At 42.3% G+C, this 25,079-nt stretch overlaps 1 protein-coding gene across 3 annotated transcripts in view; it reads left to right on the top strand.

The window, feature by feature from the left end:
* LOC143988637 (beta-galactoside alpha-2,6-sialyltransferase 1-like) overlaps window positions 1–25,079 on the top strand; it is a 180,542-nt gene that overhangs the window by 120,330 nt on the left and 35,133 nt on the right. For all 3 annotated transcript variants that reach the window (XM_077488344.1, XM_077488343.1, XM_077488342.1), the window contains exons 2-3: window positions 881–1,524; window positions 23,014–23,111. In XM_077488344.1, coding sequence (XP_077344470.1) covers window positions 891–1,524; window positions 23,014–23,111 — 732 coding nt within the window. In that variant the 5' untranslated portion in view covers window positions 881–890. The remainder of the gene's footprint in view (window positions 1–880; window positions 1,525–23,013; window positions 23,112–25,079) is intronic.

Raw genomic sequence — 25,079 nt, 5'->3', positions numbered from 1 at the left:
AGGATATCGTATATCAGAATATATACGTTTTGAGAGTCATTTACACGTTATTAAATAAAGTAGAAGGTGTAACAGCCCCCTACCTACAATAGAGTAAGAATAGAGCGACATCAACTTTCCTACATACTTTTGGGAATCGGTGCGGTGTTGCAAATGCGGCATCACACCAATTCAGACGCTACCTCTGCCACCAATTGCCATCGATTTGGCATGCGATTTGACATGTCAAATCGCATGCCAAATTGCATCAATGTGAACCAGGGCTGTAAGATAGAGCAGCATATGCCCCCATCCAGATGATGGCTTTTTCAGGGAAGGCCTTGCATATTTCAGCAGCATAATGCTAAACTGCATTTATGACAACAGTGTAGCTTTGTAATAGAAAAGTCCGGGTGCATAACTGGCTTGCCTGCAGTTCAGACCTTTCACTAATTGAAAATATTTGGCTAATTTTGAAATGAAAAATATGACAAAGAAGTCCCAGGACCATTGAGCCGTTAGAATCCTTTTTCAGGCAAGAGTGGGACAACATTCCTCACCCGAAACTTCAACAACTGGTCTCCTCAGTTCCCAAACATTTACAGAGTGTTGTTAAAAGAAGGGGAGATGCTACACCAATGCTAAACATGACTGTGTCCTAACTTCCTTGAGGCATGTTGCTGCCATCAATTAAAATAAGAACTTTATGTATTGTTTTTCTTAAAATGGTACATTTTCTCAATTAAAACATTTAATATTTTTTTCTATTGTGAATAAAATATGGGTTTATGAGATTGGCAAATCACTGCATTCTGTTTATATATGGATTTTACACGCCGTCCCAACTTTTCCTGGAACTGGGGTAGAGTACTTATATTTTTTTGTGTCTTTTTGTTTCTAGATCTATACTCATGGCCCGGTTCATCTATAAAGTAGGTTTTGTTTCCTTATTGTTGCCTTGTGGTTTTTGGTTCCTCTTTCTGCATCTGCATTGGAATACCAGTAATGTTGACACCAAATTACAGAGTGGTTATAAGGGTGTCATGTCCAGGCAATATAAGGTCCACACAGCAAGGAATACAAGTGAGATGACTACAGATTTACTCCATACAAATATTACGGAGAAATTGACAACCGTGAAGAGTACTACTTGGATACCACCTGTCTTTGACATTCTTGAAAATAAGAATACGAGGTTAATGGGAAGGAAATCTGGGTCCAAGTTGTGGCCTAAAGAGATGACATCCAAGGACCTTGTATTAAGATTGAAGCATGTGAGGAAGAGTTACCAAAATAGGAACAAGTACAAAGTTAAATTCAAAGGACAGATTAAGCAGAATAACAGTGCAGCAGAAATCCTATGCCATCTTAAGAACAGGGTAAACATGTCACCGCTTATGGCCTCTGATTTCCCTCCTACTGCCACTTCCTGGAGCCAATACTTGCCCAAGAAGAGTCTCCAAGAAGAAGTTGGAAAGCTTGGGCGTTGTGCTGTCGTAATGTCATCAGGGTCTATGAAATCCTCAAGACTTGGGCATGAGATTGGTGAGCTATGCCAAGGCACAGTATTTTTCAGCATTCTGAAACAAGAAAGTATTCTGGCTTTTCAAAAACAGCAAAGCCATAAATACTTTGATCATAACATTATTTTGACTCTATAGGAACAATCACAACACTCCAAAAAGCAAAATAAAAATTATACTACCAAATAAACAAAATATAATATTATTAGAGTGGTGTTCAAATAATATAGTTGTATTGCCATAGCATGTTTCCAAAGTTATAAAATGAAAACAAATACTGTATTTATTAGGTTACTAAGTAGAGCTGATTGTTACCTTTTATACTGTTTAATAACCAACACAAACATTTATGTCCAAAATACATTTTACTTTTGTTAAAGTGGATCTCCAGCCTGTCCAGCATCATTTTCTTTTTTTTTAGCCCAGTGTAAAGTTTTTTGCGAGTTGGTGGGGGAGCTATTCCACTATAGAACACCAAAATGGCTCAAAAATACAAAATGGATAATGCTTAACTCATGCCTATATATGTGAATAAGGATAGTAAAAAGATTCTAGTGCTTACTTTACACTGAGCAAAATTATAAACGCAACACTTTTATGTTTGCCCCTATATATCACGAGCTGAACGCAAAGATCTGCGACTTTTTCTAAGTACACAAAAGGCCTATTTCTCTCAAATATTGTTCACAAATTGTGCACTTCTCCTTTGCCAAGATAATCCATCCACCTCACAGGTGTGGCATATCAAGATAAAAATAATTTAAGCAACAGACAGATTGGATTCATGAAAGACAGAAGTTGTCAGACAAACCTGATTTCTTTTTATGAGGTGGTAAGTAAAACCTTGGACAGAGGGGTGGCGGTTGACGTGGTATACTTGGATTTTGCAAAAGCGTTCGATACAGTTCCGCACACACGACTCATGTGTAAGGTAAAGTCTACAGGTTTGGAAATATCAGTTTGTAAATGGATAGAAAACTGCCTAAAAGACAGAATTCAGAGAGTAGTGGTCAATGGTTCTTACTCTGAATGGTCTAAGGTGATCAGTGGTGTACCCCAAGGTTCAGTGCTGGGACCCTTACTTTTTAATATCTTTATAAATGATATTGGGTCTGGGATCAAAAGTAACATTTCCGTCTTTGCAGATGACACCAAACTATGCAGTGGAATAACGTCCTTACAAGATGTCTCCAATTTACAAGCCGACCTCAAAGCTCTGTCTAATTGAGCGACTATGTGGCAGATGAGGTTTAATGTTAAGAAATGTAAAGTTATGCACTTGGGGGCTAAGAATATGCATGCATCATACATTCTAGGGGGAGTACAACTGGAGGAATCCATAGTGGAGAAGGATCTGGGGGTTTTGGTAGATCATAAGCTCAATAATAGCATGCAATGCCAAACTGCGGTTTCCAAAGCGAGCAAAGTCCTTTCCTGTATTAAGAGGTATGGACTCCAGAGAGAGAGGCATCATTTTGCCCCTGTTCAAATCATTAGTAAGACCTCATCTGGAATATGCAGCTCAGTTTTGCGCACCAGTTCTCAAAGAGGATATCGGGGAACTGGAGAAAGTGCAGAGAAGTGCAACCAAACTGATAAGAGGCATGGAGGAGCTCATCTATGAGGAAAGATTAAAGGAACTGAATTTATTCACTCTTGATAAGAGGAGATTAAGGGGGGATATGATCAACATGTACAAATATATAAGGGGTCCATATAGTGAACTTGGTGTCGAGTTATTCACTTTACAGTCAACAAAGAGGACAAGGGGGCACTCTTTATGTCTAGAGGAAAAGAGATTTCATCTCCAAATATGGAAAGGTTTCTTCATAGTAAGAGCTGTGAAAATGTGGAATAGACTCCCTGCAGAGGTGGTTCTGGCCAGCTCAGTGGATTGCTTTAAGAAAGGCCTGGATTATTTCCTAAGTGTACATAATATAACTGGGTACTAACATTTATAGGTAAAGTTGATCCGGGGAAAATCTGATTGCCTCTCGGGGGATCAGGAAGGAATTTTTTCCCCTGCTTTAGCAAATTGGATAATGCTTTGCTGGGGTTTTTTGCCTTCCTCTGGATCAACTGTGGGTATAAAATTGGGTATATGGGATTGTATGATATTATTATTATTATTTAAAAAATTTTTGTGGTTGAACTGGATGGACTTGTGTCTTTTTTCAACATAACTATGTAAGATGCTGATTAGACAGCGTGATTATTGCACAGGTGTGCCTTAGGCTGGCCACAATAAAAGGGCACTCTAAAATGTACAGTTTTATCACACAGCACAATGCCACAGATGTCGCAAATTTTGAGGGAGAGTGCAATTGGCATGCTGACAGCAGGAATGACAACCAGAACTGTTGCCCTTGAATTGAATATTCATTTCTATACCATAAGCCATCTCCAAAGGTGTTTCTGAGAATTTGGCAGTACATCCAACCGGCCTCACACCAGCCCAGGACCTCCACATCCAGCATCTTCACCTCCAAGATCATCTGAGACCAGCCTCCCAGACAGTTGCTGCACCAATTGGTTTGCATAACCAAAGAATTTCTGCACAAACTGTCAGAAACTGTCTAAGGGAAGCTCATCTGCATGCTCGTCGTCCTCATTGGGGTTTCGACCTGACTGCAGTTCATCGCCATAACCGACTTGAGGGGGCAAATGTTCACATTCAATGGCGTCTCTTCACAGATGAATCCCAGTTTTCACTGTATATGGCAGATGGCAGACAGCATGTATGGCGTTGTGTGGGTGAGTGGTTTGCTGATGTCAATGTTGTGGAGCGAGTGGCCCATGGTGGAGTTGGGGTTATGGTATGGGCAGGCATATGCTATGGACAATGAACGCAGGTGCATTTTATTGATGACATTTTGAATGCACAGAGATACTGTGACGAGATCCTGAGGCCCATTGTTGTGCCATTCATCCACGACTATCACGTCATGTTGCAGCATGATAATGCATGGCCCCATGTTGCAAGGATCTGTACACAATATCTGGAATCTGAAAACATTCCAGTTCTTGCATGGCCAGCATACTCACCGGATATGTCACCCATTGAGCATGTTTGGGATGCTCTGGATCAGCATATACAACAGTGTGTTCCAGTTCCTGCCAATATCCAGCAACTTCGCAGAGCCATTAAAGAAGAATGGACCAACATTCCACAGGCCACAATCAACAACCTGATCAACTCTATGCGAAGGAGATGTGCTGCACTGCGTGAGGCAAATGATAGTCACACCAGATACTGACTGGTTTTTGAACCTCCCAATAAAGGAAAACTGCACATTTTAGAGTGTCCTTTTATTGTGGCCAGTCTAAGGCACACCTGTGCAATAACCATGCTGTCTATTCAGCATCTTGATATGCCACGTCTGTGAGGTGGATGGATTATATTGGCAAAGGAGAAGTGCTCACTAACACAGATTTAGACAGAGTTGTTAACAATATTTGAGAGAAATAGGCCTTTTGTGTACATAGAAAAAGTCATAGATCTTTGCATTCAGCTCATGATAAATAGGGGCAAACACAAAAGTGTTGTGTTTATAATTTTGCTCAGTGTATAAATCCTGAAATCATGACATCCCCGCAATGGAATGGGAATAGGATAGAAAAGGAAGGACCTTTTGTCCAGAGGAGGTAATTGGCAGATGTAAGAAAATGTCCCCTCAGGGATGTATAACTCTTCACCTCCCTCACACGGGTGTATATCTCAGTCGCAATAAAAAGTGGTTTCTGGTCCAAAGGAGGTCACATGTACAGAATATATGAAAGCAAGACTCACATCAGAATATTGTACTTCTCTCACAGGAACTTGTATAAGATATGATATATTGCAGCCCATTAACACATGATCTCCAAATCATATCAGCTCTTCAAAGATGTAGTGTGCCGTCCCAACAGGGCATAGAATTTATATAGAGTGTGTCCTAACCATTTTCTATGGACGTTTATATTTAGTTCACATTCTGCCATCTAGTGACCGTTTGTGGTAATGCACTTGTTTTCTTATGTTCTTTTTCCCTGATGTTATGAAACACTTCCTTTGTATGTAATGCGCCACCCTTCATCCTAAGTTTGTCATTTCTGTGTCATGGATGCAGCTAAGAGGCAACATGTAGCAGGACACATGTATTCTGCATAATAAGCTACAGACAATGTCATCTTTTGACCACATAAATACCCCACAACATATTGATCTGTTTGTATCCTGTTATCTGATGTAACCTAAGCTGACCATATTTTTAAAATGAAATCCGGGGACATACTTTTTTTTTTTTTACTAGTAATGGCAGCAATCAGCAACTCATAGTGGGACTGCGATATTGTGGTGGACAAAATGGACACTAATGCCACGTACACACAAAGGCAAAGGTTTTTCCGACAGAGTTCTGTTATGTACAGCCTTGAAATAAAGGACATCTACGAAGTAGCATTCGTCTCAATGTATATTTACTCAGAAAATCTCCGTACAGAGGACCACACCTTCCAAGGGGTTGTTGTGGTTGTGGTGGAGAATACAACTTGTAACAGCGTTTTTATAAGAAAATGATAACATTACAGTTTATGTGTGGGAAAGAGTCAAAATAGAAAAATACACGATACATTCCAGGATAATCTATTTCATATTTCACATGGTCATATTGGCCATAACACAATAACAACTTTAAAGGTCATTCTGACTTTATCTTATAAACAGGCACTTTCCATAAAAACATTTGAACATCATTTCTGGGAATAATATGCTTTATCATTTTACTGGCACATCTCATGTGAAGCAAAATAACAAGTCACAAAAGTGAATAACAAGATATGTGTTGCAATATTAAGAAATACCCAAGAACAATTAAAAAACATTATATAAAGAAATACATTCTTATATTGAAGGGGAACTCTGGGTTATATACAGATATGTGTTACATATGTCTTCATATCTTGACAGTTCCGATAGAGTTCCACTGAAACTGTCTTGCCTACACACGACCACACCAAAGTCCGACCATCTAGAATGCGGTGACATACAACACGTATGACAGGACTAGAAAAAGGAAGTTCAATAGCCAGTAGCCAATAGCTTCCATCTCGTATTTGCTTCAGAGCATGTGTCGTTTTTGGTCCGTTGGAACAGCATACAGACGAGCAGTTTTCCTGATAGGAATTGGGTTCAGTCACAAATATTTAGAACATGTTCCATTTCTAGGTCCGTCAGAATTTTTGAAAAAAAAAATCAGATGAGGCATACACACGATCAGAATATCCGATGAAAATATTCTGTCAGACTTTTTCTGTCTGACATTTCGCTCGTATGTACTTGGCATTAATGACACTTTTGACACTTTGTGGGAACCAAGGACACTAATAAAGTGATCAGTGCTACAAATATGTACTGTCACTGAACTAATGACACTGACTGGGAAGGGGATAACATCTAGGGCAATCAATGGGTTAAATGTGTGCCTAACAAGTGTTTTCTCACTGTGGGGGGGTGCTTTTACTAAGGGAAGACATAGATCCCTGTACTTGCTTTGCAGGAACACTGGATCAATGTCTTCCACACTAACAGAATGGCAAACTTCCTTGTTTACATAGGCAGACCACTAGGTGAGTCTGCCTGATCCGCTGATTGGCTCTGATACCCAGAAATGCAGGATCACGTATATACGTGATCCTGCGCAGAGCGACCCCCCTGTAGCAGTAAATCTGCTATCAGGTGATCGGAAACTGGTTAAGATCATCAGCATTATGATAACTCACAGGCAGCAGGCACTCTATAATTGTCTCTGGCTGGCTCTGTCACCGTGTGTCACATAACATGGCTGCTGGGTGCTGATTTTGTGAACTTCTGACCAATAAGTGCCTGCTGCCTGTGAGTTCTGATACCATCCATTATGCCAGAGAGACAGACACAGTACAATGTAGTCTATTCAAGGACACCCCCAAAGCTCACCTGTGTTGAAGCATTGAAGACACTGGCAGCCCCAAAATTGGATCTGCTTCCCCTCTATTCCTGCTGCTGGACATTGACAGCTGAGCTCAGCTGCCTCTCTATGCCCGTTGCCGGCTCCGCCTGCCTCACAGCCTCTCAGGTCTCACTCTCCGGTCCCCGGCTACTACTGGGTGGGGAGCAGAGAAAAATGACTCTGCTGGGGAAGGCAAGGAGATAAGCAGGCAGACAGCTGGCCGGGATTTGAGCCAAGGCAGAAGAACATGAGAGCGGAGCTGAATGGGCATGTGCCTGAAACTGAAGAAATAGTCCATCCGCTCTGACCAGCACATCATCATCAGAAAGGGACACTGATAATGGAAAAAATACACCCCCCTAAACCTAGTAGGAGCGGGGTATGTAATTCAGATTTTTTTTATTCTGCACTGACTGTCTTTGAAAATTGCCCCAGCTCCTGTTGAAGTCAAATCCGGGGACAAAACCAGGGACAGAATTGGTCCGGGGACAGTGTCCTCAATCTGGGGACTGTCCCCTGAAACCAGGGACATCTGGTCACCCTAATGTAACCTGATGTTCAGAATAAAAGCACCTTTGTTAATGGAATCATTTTGTGAGTTCAAGCAATCTGATGAGGATTGTCCTCAGTAATTATATCTTATACAGGCCAGGCAGGTTTACTGCACCTCATGTGAATGTTAAAAACAGTTTTTCTACATTGAACTGCATTACACCACTTGTCTAAGCTGCTGTTCCTCTTCTTAAAGAGATAGTACCATTTCTTGAAAAAACCTGCAAAAATGTCTAGACAAGACTCTGAGCACCCTTTTGTGGCTGAACTAATGCAGATTCATCATGCCTCTGAGATACAGGGAGCATATTGTAGAGTGTAAGCAGAGTGTAAGACCCAAACATACAATAAAACCTAGACAGAAACTCAGAGAAAACTATGGAACTACTAGAGATGAGTTCTCCAGCAATCTGTCAGAATTATAGGACAGAACTTCATGCTGCATGTCAGTTTTGTCACACTTTAATGATCAACCAGCTGAACTAAGAGACTCTATAGATCACTTATCTGCCACGTATGAACGCTACCAGCGGCTGTTGCAAAATACACAGCTTTCTTGCAGGATTGTAATATAGAGCATTGGTCATCAACCCTGTCCTCAGGGCCCACTAACAGGCCAGGTTTTATGTATTACCTTGGGGAGATGCCGACTAGAATACTGCAATCACTGAGCAGCAAATGATATCACCTGTAATGTATTTCAGTTATCTTGCAAACCTGGCCTGTTAGTGGGCCCTGAGGACAGGGTTGATGACCACTGATATAGAGGACTCTTCAGCAGAACTGACCAGGGCTGATGCACTAAACCAACTAAGAGATCTCTTAGCGCAAAATGCCCAGTGTAAGACAGAACTCCGCATTGCTCAACTGCAGGAGAACAGATCTCACAGATCCACATCAACCAAGCACACTACACATTCTTCTAGATCCTCTCGCTCCAGAAGTTCAACATTAAGAAATAAGATAATAGAGGCCCGTGCTGATGCGGAATCAAAAAAAGTGCAAAGCTCTTTTGCCAGAAGGGAAGCAGAATTAAAGACACAAAAGGCAAGGATGAAAGCTCAACAAGCAGAGGCAGATTCCCAATTGGATTCCCAATTAAAGATTCTAAAAATGGAAAGGGAGGAAGCAGCTGCCCTAGCAAGGCTAGGATTCTTCAAACAAGCGATGGAAGAAAGTACTAACTCAGACTGGTCCATCCCAGCGGAACTGCAAGACCCAGTTGAACGCACCAGTGAATATGTACTAAAGCATCATTTTTGCAATGATACAAAGTTATCTCCTATACGTCTTACTAACAACACTGTTCTGACTCTCAACACAGAGACCTCTCAGCTCCAAATGCCTAAGCCTCTTCAAGTCTACAACACAAGTGCAGCTATGCAGCAAACCGCATTCCCTCTTGCTGACAACAAGGTGACTTCCAGTGACAAGTCGCAGCTCAAGCCACAGCCAGCACAAGCCTTAGGGACTACACCACAGTTAAACGTTCTTGCAATATGATTTCATCCTGGTAAACCTCACCCTATTTCACCAAATAACGTTCACATCCAAGAAGTTCCACAAGTTACCTTGGCACCGAAGAGTAAGAGACCAGACTTGAATGACTTTGCCAGATATATGGTATGCCGTGAGCTCATTAACACTACCCTCTTAAGGTTTGACGACTGTCCGGAGAGCTACAGGGCTTGGAGATCAACCTTCAAAGCTGCCATTGCTGATCTCAACCTTACTACCAAGGAGGAACTTGATTTGCTCATAAAGTAGCTAGGTTCAGAATCTGCAGATTGTGTTAAAAGACTGAGAACAGTGCATGTTGACCACCCAGATGCAGGCCTTGTTGCTGCATGGGCAAGACTTGAAGAAGCCTATGGTAGCTCTGAAGCTATAGAAAGCACTCTATTCAAGAGATTGCAAAACTTCCCAAAAATAGCGAACAAAGACTATCACAAGCTCCAAGATCTGAGTGGTCTTCTCATGGAGCTACAGTTGGAAAAGACAGACTCACGTCTACCTGGTCTAAGCTTCCTGGACACTGCTCATGGTGTCAATCCAGTGGTGTCTAAACTGCCATATGGCCTGCAAAAGAAATGGACACAATAAGGCTCAAGGTACAATGAGACTATAACGTATCTTTTCCTGCATTTGCATATTTTTGCAGGTTCATTAGTGATCAGGCCTGGACGAGAAATGGTCCCAACTTCAGCTTCACTGAACCCAACTTACCTGCGTCATCATCATCATCACCTTCATCAAGGTATGATAACATAGCAGCTAAATGTAGAGACTTTAATAGAGCAATATCTGTTAAAGGGATAGACATCTCACCACCCATATCCTCTCCTGCTCACCAGAGTGATTTGTGTGACAGAGATAAAGACCCTAACCATCAGTGCCCTATTCCCAAGAAGCCTCCCCACCTAAAGATATGTCGTGGGCTTAGGTCAAAGACATTACAAGAGCGCAGGGAGGTTCTTCAGAAACTTGGAATATGCTACAGGTGCTGTGCTTGTTATGGTCATTTTGCTAAAGACTGTCAAGACTGTCAGGAATGCAGTAGCTACAGACATGTTACAGCTATGCATCGGGGCCCACCCTCAGACAATTCACAGCAGCCTCCTACCTCCAGCCCTGTCTCAATTCATGGCGGGGAGCAACAAGGTCATGCTCCAGCCACAGCTAACGTTTCTTCTTCATGCACAGAAGTCTGTGGAGAAGACTTAGATCACAAATGCTGTGCTAAGATATGCCTAGTCAAGATATACCCAAAGGGTCAACCTGAGGAAGCTATTAGGATGTATGCCACAATAGATGAATGGAGCAACAGATCCCTGGTTAAGCCTAAATTCTTTGAGATCTTTGGGATAGAGGGACATGCATCACCATATACTCTCAGAACCTGTTCTGGTTGTGAAGAGACCTTCGGTAGAAGGGCCGATGGGTTCATGGTCTCTCATATCAATAAGCTGGAGGGCATACCCCTACCAACATTAGTTAAGTGTGACGAGCTCCCAGATGAAAGGGAAGAAATTCCTACTCCAGAGGTTGCATATCACCATCCTCACTTGAGGCACCTTGTTAATGAAATTCCTACAATGAACATGAATGCTGAAATCTTGATCTTGCTAGAAAGAGACATTCTCAGAGTACACAAAGTACGCAAGCAGTGCAATGGACCTCATGATGCCCCTTACGCACAAAAACTTTATCTAGGCTAGGTAATCATGGGCAGCGTATGCTTGGATAGAATGCGTACGTCATCCGAGATCCACTCCTTCAAAAATGCATCCCACTTCAAACAGTGCCCTCGCCATTACGAATTTAAATAGAAGCCTCTTGACATCATCCAAGCAGCTGATGTCAATCGTGAACAGGCTCTATCCAAATTCAACTCGCTTAAACGAACACTAAAGAACAGGCCTGAAATGAAGGACCATTTCAAAAGGATCTTTGACAATGATCACCAAACTGCTGGTTGGAAGCTAAACAGTGGGGACCTTGAGTGGAAAGTCTTGCTTTTTGACTGCTGGCGATTGCTGGGTTGCATTTTTAGGTTCTTTTTTGGGGCTTTTCTTGTAGCTTTTTAACACCTTTTTCGGACACTTTTTAAACAGCTTTTTTTTTTCTTTGCTTCCTTCAGAGCCCGTTCACACAGGGGCAACTCAGGATCCAACTTCAGGTTGCCTCAAGTCGCGCTACATGTAAAAATCAATGTAACTGAATGAAAGCCATCTTAATGCACACTACTGAAGTCGCTCCGGTCTCCATCGCCCTCTGTCCTTCTTCCATCTTCCCTCTTCTCTCTGCTTTCTTCCTCTGATGTTGACACGGCACTGTCTTCCGCTGTAACCTGGCCGTTGGTTGTCGGGGTCTGTGGGCGGGGGGTTTATTGGAATCCGGGAGCCCCCTTTAATAAGAAGAGGCCCTTGTCTTCATCAACATGGGGACAAGGTGCTTTGGGGTGGGGGGGCCACAGGGCATCCCCCTTCCTCAAAGCACCAGCACCCCCATGTTGAGGGCACGCGTCCTGGTACGGTCCGGGGGGGCGCTCGCTCGTCCCCACCCCCTTTCTGACCGGACAGGCTTTGTGCTCGGATAAGGGTCTGTTATGGACCTTGGGGGGACCCCACGCTATTTTTTCGGCGTAGGGGGTTCCCCTTAAAATCCATACCAGACCTAAGGGCCTGGTATGCTCCCGGAGGGGGAACCCATTTCGTTTTTTGTTTTTTTATTTAGCGTGGAGTTCCTCCTTGAGAGCTCCTTCTCTGATTGGCCACAGCCAAAGTCGCCTGGCCTGTGGTGACCTAAAGTCGTGTTGTAAGTTGCCCCAAGTTGTGTTGACAAGTCGTGTCCAAGTTGCCTACAAAAGTCGCGTTGAAAGTCGTGTTGCCCCTGTGTAAACTGGCTCTCAGCCTACTAATTAAGGGGAGTGGTTAATTGGTCACAGGTGCTTGAGGCCTATATAACCTTGTGTAGAACTCATTGTGAGCCTGCTCATCTTTGAGTCTGCTGGAACTCTGTCCAAGTGAAACTGGTCTAATTGGTGAGTTAAACCCATAGTTTAAAACAGGAGGTTAGAACAGGGGCCGTAGTACCTGTGTAGTGTGAGTACCTGGGTATTGTTTGAGTAGTGTGTGTGTGGATCATTAGTACTTGGGTATTGTGAGTGCGAGTGGTCTGTGAGTGCACTTAGTTCTGCGAGTGCACGGTATTCTGCGAGTGCTCGTAGTTCTGCGAGTGGTCTGCGAGTGCACGTAGTTCTGCGAGTGGTCTGTGAATGCACGTAGTTCTGCTAGTGGTCTTGCGAGTGCACGTAGTTCTGCTAGTGGTCTTGCGAGTGTACGTAGTTCTGCGAGTGGTTTGCGAGTGCATGTAGTTCTGCGAGTGCACATAGTTCTGCGAGTGGTCTGCAAATGCACGTAGCTCTGCGAGTGGTCTGCGAGTGCATGTAGTTCTGCGAGTTGTCTGCGAGTGCACGTAGTTCTACGAGTGTGCGTAGTTCTGCATGTAGTCTGCAAGTGCACATAGTTCTGCGAGTGTACGTAGTTCTGCGAGTGCATGTAGTTGTGCGAGTGGTCTGCGAATGGACGTAGTTCTGCAAGTGCATGTAGTTCTGCTAGTGGTCTGCGAGTACACATAGTTCTGCGAGTGCACGTAGTTCGGTACATCGGGCCACACCAGAAAGGCAGAGTGAGATTAGGGAAGTAAACAAGTGGCTGAAGTGCTGGTATAGTAAGGAAGGGTTTGGGTTGCTGGACGACTTCTCAGTCAATAACCGGTACTATAGAAGGGACGGACTGCACTTAAATATGGAGGGTGCATATCAGCTGGGAATGAAGATGGACGAAAAGTTAGAGGGGTTTTTAAAATAAGTGATGGGGGGGAGGGTCCAGAGGTAGAGATAATCAGCGCGGAACATATTCCAGAGGGTAGTATTGGAGGCATTAGTGGAAGGTTGACCAAAGCACATAAACCCAAGGTAAATATAGTATCAAGTTGCAATCTCGGAACACCCAATAAGAGGATAATATGCGACCGGTCTCAACTACGTGGCATGTTCACCAATGCCAGGAGCCTGGCGGAGAAGATGGGTGAACTAGAGATACTATTATATGATGAGGATTTGGATTTTGTGGGAATTTCAGAGACCTGGTTTAACAGCTCTCATGATTGGCTGGCAAGCATTGAAGGGTATACCCTTTATCGCAAGGCTAGAGAGGGTAAAAAAGGGGGAGGGGTATGCCTATATATCAAGAATAATGTACAAGTGAATGTGAGATGACATCATTAAGCGAGCTAGGGAGGAGATGGAATCCTTATGGGTAGAGCTCCAAAGGGATGGAGGTAAGGGTAAATGCTATAGGCCCCCTTAACCTGAGGGAGGAAGGGGAGACAGATCTCCTATCACAATTTGGATTAGCAGCAAGGGTGGGAAGTGTTATTATAATGGGGGATTTTAATTATCCAGACATAGACTGGGGGGAAGGGAACCGTGCATTCATCTAAGGCTCGCCAGTTCCTAAATGTATTGCAGGACAATTTTATGGGTCATATGTTAGACACACCAACTAGAAATAAAGCGTTACTGGATCTACTAATTACCAACAATACAGACCTGATCACGGATGTGGAAATACCAGGCAATTTAAGAAACAGCGATCAGGGGTCAATTGGCTTCCGTATAAATCACACAAATGGGAAACGTAAGGGGAATACAAAGACAATGAATTTCAAAAGAGCCAACTTCCCTATGAACCTTACTAGAAGGCATAATTTGGGATAAAATCTTAGGAACAAAGAACGTGGAGGAGAGATGGGTTTGCTCTAACAGCATATTAAATAAGGGTATTAGCCAATGCATCCCATTGGGTCATAAATTTAAAAGAGCAAACAAAAGTCCTGGATGGCTTAACTCCAATGTAAAAATGCATATAAAAGCAAAGGAGAAGGCCTTCAAAAAAATACAAGGCTGAGGGATCAGCATTTAGAATTTATAAAGAATGCAACAACAAATGTAAGGATGGCTAAGATAGAACATGAAAGAAACATAGTGGAGGATAGCAAAAAAAATCCCAAGAAATTCTTTAAGTATGTGTAGCGCCGACTCCTGAAGAGCACGCGGTATGTGTTTTTTCTATTTAAATTTCCTAAAGCCACAGTTGGGTTTTAGGGTCAATTATACCAAATTATGGTTTCAGTACCAGTCTAGCTGAATTGCACTGGGTTCTGCTTGGCCCCTGGTGTCGCTGTCACCACTGGCAAGTGTGAGAACGCAGTTTAGCTAGGCGCATTGAGTGCCATTCTTTCTCTGAACCAGCCCAGTGGGAGTGTCATCTTGCTGTGCATTCTGGGAGAGGGTACTTAAGGGACTGAGATCACGTACTTCTGGGTTCTGGTCCAGAAGATCATTCTGTCTGTTTGGTCCTGGTCCACTTGACCAGCCCCCATGGCCCTCATGGCCTGGTGTGCGGATCCATCCAATTCAAAGTCTCTGGGCTGGCTAGCCCGAGGCAAAGTAACTGGAAGGAGGATTCAAAGATGGTCCGGTGCCGTCTCATCTGTGGAGAGGTACAGCAACTGGAGAAGCCACCAGGGGAGGACTCTTCAGGAGAAGGCCACACATAAGGCTGGCTTCTCAGAAAGAGCCTGGAGGCTCAGTTGAAAGACACCAAGTGAATCTACACTCATACGGTATCGCCGGACCGGCTGCGAGATACTGGTACTGTATGATAGCTCTCTAAATTTATCTACATCCTTCACTTACATCAAGACTGTGGCAGAGACTTTATTCACAAGTGTTCTATATGCAAGTCTGTGGCAGAGGCTTTGCTTTACTCAAACACTCTATCGGCTGCTAGGCCTATTGAGGGGAGGTCTATCCGGTAGCTGTGAGAATTCAGTTGTGAGTGGCAATTCTCTGGATTTCTATAGTGAGAGACTTCCTATCTTTTGCAGTTGCAAGAGTACCTGAACTTCCTACCTAACCCTCTACCCTTCATTGAGAGACTGTTCTGTCTACCTGTTGGCAAATAAATATACTAAAAGTGGATCCAGTGTCAGTTTCTGTAGTTACTTGGGCCATCTACCTCGGGAAACCCCTAGATGTACACGGGGTCAAGAAGGTAATGGTAAGCCCAATTAAACCAGCCACTCCTTCAGGGGTCAGTGCTACTTATGTAAACAGTAAAAAAGGGAGGACAGACCATATTGGCCCCATAAAGAATGAGGAAGGACATCTGGTTACAAAGGATGGGGAGATGGCGAAGGTATTGAATTTATTCTTCACAAGGGAATTGGGGGGCTTCAGTAACCAAAACTGCAGTGTTTATCCTCATGACACATCACAGGAAGCACCTCTATGGTTAACAGAGGACAGAATTAAAATTAGACTTGGGAAACTTTACATTAATAAATCAATGGGACCAGATGGCTTGCACCCGAGGGTACTTAGGGAACTCAGTCAAGTAATTGCCAGACCATTGTTCCTCATTTTTACTGACAGTCTACTGATTGGAATGGTACCAGCTGATAGGAGAAAAGCCAATGTAGCACCAATATTTGAAAAGGGCCCAAAATGCATCCCCGGGAATTACAGACCAGTTAGCCTAACATCAATAGTATGTAAACTCTTGGAGGGGATGATAAGGGACTATATGCAAGATTTTAGTATTGAGAACAGTATCATAAGCAGTAATCAGCATGGATTCATAAAGAATCTTTCTTGCCAAACCAATCTACTAACCTTCCATGAGGAGGTAAGTTGCCAGCAAGATAAAGGAAGGCCCGTAGACGTGGTGTATCTGGATTTTGCAAAAGAATTTGATACAGTTCCCCATAAACATTTACTGTACAAAATAAGGGCCATTGGCATGGACCATAGGGTGACTACATGGATTTAAAACTGGCTACAAGTGCGAGTTCAGATGGTGGTGATAAATGGGGAGTACTCGGAATAGTCAGGGGTGGGTAGGGGGGCCCCCAGGGTTCTGTGCTGGGACCAATCCTATTTAATTTATCATAAACGACCTGGAGCATGGGGTAAACAGTTCAATCTCTGTATTTGTGGATGATACTAAGCTAAGCAGGGCAATAACTTCTCCACAGGATGTGGAAACCTTCCAAAAAGATCTGAACAAATTAATGGGGTGGGCAACTACATGGCAAATGAGGTTCAATGTAGAAAAATTTAAAATATGGATGCATATGGGTTGCAAAAATATGAATGCAATCTATATACTGGGGGAGAATCTAGGATGGAAAAGGACCTGGTGTTCCTAGTAGATGATAGGTGCAGCAATGGCATGCAATGTCAAGCTGCTGCTAACAAAGCAAACAGAATATTGACATGCATTAAAAAGGATCAACTCCAGAGATAAAATGATAATTCTGACGCTCTACAAGACTCTGGTCTGGCCGCACCTGGAGTATGCTGTCCAGTTCTGGGCACCAGTCCTCAGGACAGATGTACTGGAAATGGAGCGAGTACAAAGAAGGGCAACAAAGCTAATAGAGGGTCTGGAGGATATTTGTTATGAGGAAAGGTTGCAAGCACTGAACTTATTCTTTCTGGAGAAGAGATGTTTGAGAGGGGATATGATTTCAATATACAAATTCCATACTGGTGACCCCACAATAGGGATAAAACTTTTTCACAAAAGGGAGGTTTAACAAGACTTGTGGCCACTCATTAAAATTAGGGTTCTTTACTGTAAGTATGTGGATGTATGTGGATGTGGAATTTCCTTCCAGAGGCAGTGGTTTCAGCGGGGGGCATTGATAGTTTTAAGAAATGACGGTATTATATAAGCACCTGAACGACCGCAACATACAGGGATATACAATGTAATACTGACATAAAATCACACACATAGGTTGGACTTGATGGACTTGTGTCTATTTAACTATATGTAACTATATGTAGCTGTAGAAATAGCAGATTTCATACTGCGTGAGCTAGACATTCAGACAGATGACGTCAGATTCTGCACAGACAGCAAGGTTGTTCTGGGCTACATATACAACCAGACTACATGTTTCTATGTCTATGTTAGCAACTGTGTAGAGAGAATCAGGAAATCATCTAAACCTGAACAATGGCATTATGTTCCATCTGAAATTAACCCTGCAGATCATGCCACCAGGCCAGTGTCTGCAAGTGTCTTTGCAAATTATTCTTGGTTTACAGGTCCTGAATTCCTGCTGGATCATCCAGAAGAAACCATAGCTTATGTCTTTAGTCTTCTAGAACCTGACAAAGATTCAGAGATTCGTCCTGAAGTTAAAACCCTCATCACCAGAACTGAACAAAGACTTGTCTTGGGTTGTCAACGCTCTGAACGTTTCTCCAAGTGGAGAAGACTTGTATGCACCATGCACGGTTAGTTCATATTGCAGATTGCTTCCACACACAGCCCACAGATGCTCACCGTCAAGGTTGACACGTGTGCCAAAAGCTTGTATCTGCAAAAGACATTGCTGAAGGTGAACTGATCATAATACGCAATGTACAACAGAGTGTCTTTGGTTTAGAAATTAAATGTATGTGTGACAAGAGGGACATTGCAAAAAACAGTCCAATTGCCAATGATGGTATGTTAAAGGTTGGTGGGCATTTAACCACTTGCCGACCGCTGTCAGCACATATACGTTGGCAGAATGGCATGGCTGCGCAAAGTAACGTACCTGTACATTACTTTGAATTTCCCACGGTTCATGTGCGCGCCTGCCACGAGCTCCGTGACCATGCCCGCGGGACCCACGCACTCGATTGCTGCTGGGATATCCGCGATCGTGTCACAGAGCTGAAGAATGGGGAGATGCCAATGTAAACAGCATCTCCCTGTTCTGCCTAGTGACAGGACACTGATCATCTGCTCCCTGTCATCGGAAGCAGCGATCAGTGTCATGTCCCTGCTAGCCCATCTCCCAGACAGTTAGAATCACTGCCCAGGACACACTTAACCCCTCCTCGCCCCCTAGTGGTTAACCTCTTCACTGCCAGTGACATTTTTACAGTAATCAATGCAATTGTATAGCATTGATCGCTGTATTAATGCAAATGGTCCCAAAAATGTGTCAGAATTGTCCGATGTGTCCTCAATGTCACAATCACAATAAAAATCGCTGATCGCCGTCATTACTAGTAAAAAAATTTTTTTAATAAAAATTCCATAAAACGATCCCCTATTTTGTAGACGCTATAACTTTTGTGCAAATCAATCAATAAACGCTTATTGCGATTTTTTTATTTAGCAAAAATATGTAGAAGAATACGTATTGGCTTAAACTGAGGGAAAAAAAGTTTTTCTATATATTTTTGGGGATATTTATTATAGCAAAAATTAAAAAATAATTAGTTTAATTCAAAATTGTCGCTCTTTTTTTGTTTATAGCGCAAAAAAGAAAAACCGCAGAGGTGATCAATACCACCAAAAGAAAGCTCTATTTGTGGGAAAAAAGAATGTCAATTTTGTTTGGGAGCCACGTCACACGACACTGCAATTGTCAATTGAAGCGACGCAGTGCCGAATCGCAAAAAGTTCTCTGGTCAGGAAGGGGTAAATCCTTCTGGGGCTGAAGTGGTTAAACAAGGCTGAGTTTAGTAAGCAATAACAGAATCCTCTCATTATACCTGCTCACCATAACAACCCCACTTTGCTCATACGGCACTACCATGAAGGGGTTAAGCACCAAGGTAAACACTTCACAGAGGGTACCATAATAGCTGCAAGCCTTTGGATTATAGGAGCAAAACCACAGATCACAGCTACACTGCACAGCTGTGTTCAGTGCCGCAAACTGAAAGGGAAACACCAGCAACAGCAAATGTCAGATTTGCCAGCTGACAGGTTAAGTACTGACCCACCTTTCACTCATGTTGGCCTGCATGTCTTTGGGCCATGGATGGCAACAGCCCGTAGAACTCGAGGTAGCGGAGTAAATAGCAAACGATGGGCAGTGCTGTTTACTTGCATGAGTGTGCGTGCAGTACACATTGAAGTAATAGAATCTATGGATGCCTCAAGTTTCATAAATGCTTTAAGACGATTCCTAGCCATCAGAGGACCAGTCAAGACACTAAGATCTGACTGTGGAACTAATTTCATTGGAGCCTGTCGAGAGTTACAACTCAACTCTAGGCCAATCCAAGACCTTTTAGCTGAAAAAAGCTGTACATGGATTTTCAATCCTTCTCATTCTTCCCACATGGGTGGCTCATTGGAGAGAATGATAGGCATCACACATAAAATATTGGACTCTATGCTTATGGACTTTAATTACACAAGACCCACAATATTTTAACTACCTTCCTGGCAGAGGCATCTACCATAATCAATTCCAGACCACGTGTTCCAGTTTCCAAAGATCCAGAGACCCCAGCTATCCTTACCCCAGCTACTCTTCTTACCCAGACGCTTGGGTCTGTACTTGTTCCACCTGGAAACTTTAAAGCAGAAAATCTGTGATATGACCAGTGGAAATGAGTACAACACCTTGCCAACTGCTTCTGGAATTGTTGGAAGATGGAGTATCTTTCTACTCTGCAACGATGCAGGAAATGGCAACGGCTGAACCCTAACATACAAGTTGGATATCTTGTTCTGCTTAAGGACCAGCAAGCTGAAAGAATTGATTGGCGTATGGGACTTATTGTAAAGAGTGTTCCTAGTGATGACAGTAAGGCACGTAAAGTGGAGGTGAAAGTTTCAAGACAAGGGACTGTAAAGGCTTTCATCAGACCTATCACGGAACTTATTTTGCTCTTACCCTATGGAGATTGAACTTGTTTGCCTAAGCTGCTGGATCCTACTTGTGACTTCAAGAAGAATGTGTCTTGAACTTTAGTTGACATAACTTGAAGCCTTAAATTAAGAGTTATTGTTATTGCATTACATGCATGTTCTTTTTATGTAACATATTATATATTCCATTGTATATATTATTTTGTAACAACCCAGTTATTGGATCAAAGTTCCGCATTAGAGTGTTAGTCCAATTGAATAAAGTCAAAGACTATACGTTATGCAAACTTGTAAGTTGATTATCCCCATATGCATAGATATTCACAAAGGCAAGTCTCTCAAACAGTGCATTGGTACTTATCAGTCATGCTGCAGATGAAGTCATTTGTCAGTCCTCATTGAATAGCGCTATGAATGCCAGGGGGTCGGTGGATAGGGCCATTAATTCTAGGCCTATGGAGCCATAGTTGTCACAGGGGCAGGTAGCTGGACACAAACAGCCTGATCAGTTTTGCTGGTTGTCCCGGCTGCTTCAGAGGCTGCTACATAACGTATAGTCTTTGTCTTTCTTCAATTGGACTAACACTGCAATGTGGAAATTTGATCCAATAACTGAGTTGTTACAAAATAATATATACAATGGAATATATGATATGCTACATCTTTGAAGAGCCGTTATGATGTGGAGATTGTGCGTTAATGGGCTGCTATATATCATATTTTATACAAGTTCCTTGCGAGGCAAGGACAATATTCTAATGTGAGAGTCTTGCTTTCATACATTCTATACATGTGACCTCCTCTGAACCAGTAAACACTTTTTATTGCCATTGATATACACCCATGTGAGGAAGGTGAAGAATTCCCTGGGGGACATTTTCTTATATTTGTCAATTATTTCCTCTGGCCCACAGGTGTTCAAGTCATTGTCTTTCAGCATCGAACTTGATTTCCTGGCTCGTTTGACCATATCATCCGTAAGGTTGCACTGTGTACACCTTTTAGAATATGATTGATTTATTTCTCTTGCTTTCAAGTCCAATATGACTTTTTGTGGATAAAGATCATTCTTGTGAAACAAGACTAAATATAGTGTGTGTGTGTATATATGTGTATATACATATTTATTATGACTGAACGTATCAAGGAAACTGGTTTTTCTCTACATTATGTGGGTGATCACAATTCTATAGCTATTTGATCAATGGTTTTCAATACAATCAATATATGCCAGATGGGTGGCCATCCATTACAATTTAAATGATATGTGATTACATTAATGCTGGTTTAACAGGCCTGAAAATCCGATCGTACGTAACGTGATGACGTTATTTTGTTACGACGGGACTACGTTCAGGCTAGTAGCCAATAGCTTTGGTCTAGGAATTTGATCTGAGCATGCGTGGCACTTTGTCCGATCGGAATTCTCTACACATAATCGGACAAAGTCCGATTGGATCATGTTGTCGTAAAGTTTTATAGCCCAGCTCTAAAACTATGTCCGTCTGATATTCCGCCGGAAACAGTCCAATGGAGCCCACACACAGTCAGATTATCCGACAACACGGTCCAATCGGACATTTTATGATGGAATGTCCGACCGTGTGTACAAGGGCTTAGGGCCTTCTAAGCCATTGTGGCCATTCTGTCGCTATGCTTGGCAAGACATGCTCTGTACCATAGGCGTGGTTGCTGCAGATCTTGTGTTGATGTCTGCTAACAGTGTTTGAAGGCATCATTAATAATCCTGTTGTAACAATATTATTGTTACAAAATATTTATCCTTGTTCTTTCATGTATTGATTAAAGTGGGGTCAATTGATCTGTAATTGACATCAGTGAGAGAAAAAAAAAATCAGAACCCGCATGCTCAGATAAAGCCATGGAATTTGAGGGGGAAATCATGTTTTTTTTTTTTTTTTTTTGGAGGGGGGGGGGGGGGGCATGCTTTTTATACACTATTCACACTCCTTGTTTACATTCAGCTGAATTTGCCAGGTAGGGATGAATCAATGGTTATTATAGGACGCCAGCTCATGCCGGCTCCCTACCATCCAGGAGCACTGAACTCTGCAGTCACATTGGGCAGTGATAGTAATACCACCGATAAGTGTTTCACTTTACATTGCAGCTGGAGATTCTCTTGGCCAAACACCTATTTGTTTAGCCGTCCACACAGGAATCTCCATAGACTACGCAATGCAGAGGTCTCCCTCATGTAATTTCCTCTTCTGGTCAAATGTTCTTAGTGTTTATAGTATATGTATTACTACTATGTCAGAAATAATGACATAGGCCCATATCAACAGGCCCCTAGCTAAAATATAAAACTTTCTCTGCTCCATAAGGAGTATACAAGTGAGATAGCTGAAAAAGGCAAAAACCCATTTTGGTTCAGGTAGAGCAAGGTTCCCTCACCTTTTCAGTGCTGTTTGGGACCTTACTAGTGCAATGATATTCTAATACCACCAATGAAAGTGCTTATCTCACTAGCCAGAGAGGTCTTTATATGTCCAGCATAGGATGCATGATATAGTATTTCTGTGCCTTTTACCTTTTAATCTCTCTGTAATATGTGTTCATCTTAATAAAGATTTGCTGTGATCCAGAACAGCAGTGAAGATGAGTATGGTACCTTACCTCTCTCTCCACCCACAACAAACAATTCAGTTATTTCTGGTTGCTATTTAAATGTCTAATATAGAGTTGTTACATAGATGTACTAATCTTGTTTTTTTATGGTGTGTGCAGACTCCCATGATGCTGTTCTAAGATTCAACAAAGCTCCCACAAATGGATTTGAGATTGATGTTGGATCAAAAACTACAATTCGTCTGATAAATTCCCAGGTAGATAGAAGAAAAAAAAACCTTTATTAACATTTGAACATTTTTATCTGTCAAGGCAGGTACCTTCCTATTAATAGAGATGGATTATGTAAATGCCCACTTACAAAGGAATGAAAGATCTACCATTTTTAACATAGGCGTATTTTAAATGATATAGAGACAGAATATCAACCAAAAATCCAGAAAAAACACATAACACATAAACGCAAAATGTGACTTACTTAGTACTTGGTGGAGAAACCCTTGTTGGCAAGCACAGAGGTACAGTAAGATGTTTCTTGTAGATGATGACCAAGTTTGCACACATCTCAGGAGAGATTTTGGTCCACTCTTCTTTATAGATCTTCTCTAAATCCTTAAGGTTTCTTGGCTGTCGCTTGGCAACTCAAAGTTTCAGCTCCTCCATAAATGTTCTATAGGATTAGGCTAGGCCACTCCATGACCTTCATGTGGTTCTTCTTGAGCCACTCCTTTGTTGCCTTGGCAGTATGTTTTGGGTTATTTTCATGCTGGAAGACCCAGCCACTATCCATCTTCAGTGTTCTGGCTGAGGGAAAAAGGTTCTCGTCCAAGATTTTACAATAGGTTAGAAATGAAATGATTGCTCAAGATTTTACAATACATGGTCTTGTCTATTGGCCCCTCAATGTGGCAAAGTCGGCCTGTACCTTTAGCTGCAATCGACTTCGATCCAGTCTAGTAACTTTGATCTAGTAACTCGGAAGCGATGTCATGACATCACTTCCGGTTTACAGAAGACTTAAAGGCACCAAATAAAAAAAATGACAGCATTCAAAGCATTCAAAAAGACCCCATATTCCTCCATAAAGAGTACCTGTCACTGCCTATTACTGTCACAAGGGATGTTGCTGTCTGACAGCAATAAAAGTGATCAGATTTTTTTTTTAAAGGGACAGTGTAAAAAATAAATAAATAAATAAATAAAAAGACCCCCTCTATTACTCTAAATTGGTAGCCTGTAGAAAATGTAAAAGAGTCACCTATGGACATTTTTAAGTACCCTAGTTTGTCGCTATTCCACAAGTGTGCGCAATTTTAAAGCATAACATTGAGGAGGTCTGTGTAATATGCAGGGGGGCTGGATGGGGGGGCTGTGTAATGTGCAGCTGGGGCTGTGTAATTTAAAAGGGTCCAGAGGTACAGGGGCTATGTAATGTTAAATGGTCCAGAGGTGCGGGGCTGTGTAATGTAAAGGGTTCCAGAGGTTACAGAGGCTGTGTAATGTAGAGGGGTACAGACTAACCGATTCCCAACCAGTGCACGCCGTTATACGTTGGCAGAATGGCACTGGTGGGCAAAAAGGCGTACAGATATGTCCCCTTTAAGAAGCGGCACCTGCCGCGTTCTCCGTGACTGCGGGCCCTGCAGACTCAGTGCCTGCCAGGAGCATGCGATCGTATCAGGTAGAGGTAGAACAGGGAGATGTTTTTGTAAACAAAGCATTTCCCCGTTCTGCCTATGACAGGACAGAGATCACTGCTCTCTGTCATCGAGAGCAGTGATCGCTGTCATGTGTGTTTTAGCCCCTCCCCCCAGTTAGAATCACTCCCTAGGACACACTTAACCTCTTCATCGCCCCCTAGTGGTTAATCCCTTCACTGCCAGTGTCATTTACACAGTAATCAATCCATTTTTATAGCACTGATCACTGTGCAAATGACAATGGTTCCAAAACAGTGTAAAAAATGTCCAATGTGTCCTCCATAATGTTGCAATCCCGATAAAAATCGCAGATCGCCGACATTACTAATGAAATAAAATTATAATAAAAATGCCATAAAACTATCCCCTATTCTGTAAACACTATAACTTTTGCACAAACCAATCAATATACACTCATTGCAATTTTTTTTTTACCAAAAAATATGTAGAAGAATACATATTGGTCTAACCTGAGGAAAAAAATATTTTTTTTATATATTTTTGGGGGATATTTATTATAGTAAA

Source organism: Lithobates pipiens, unplaced genomic scaffold, assembly GCF_037356315.1.
Source record: "Lithobates pipiens isolate NorthernLeopardFrog02 unplaced genomic scaffold, aLitPip1_a1.2 Scaffold_18, whole genome shotgun sequence".
Taxonomy (NCBI): domain Eukaryota; kingdom Metazoa; phylum Chordata; class Amphibia; order Anura; family Ranidae; genus Lithobates; species Lithobates pipiens.
The sequence above is the reverse complement of the archived record's forward strand: the minus strand, read 5'-3'. Positions and strand labels throughout refer to the sequence as shown.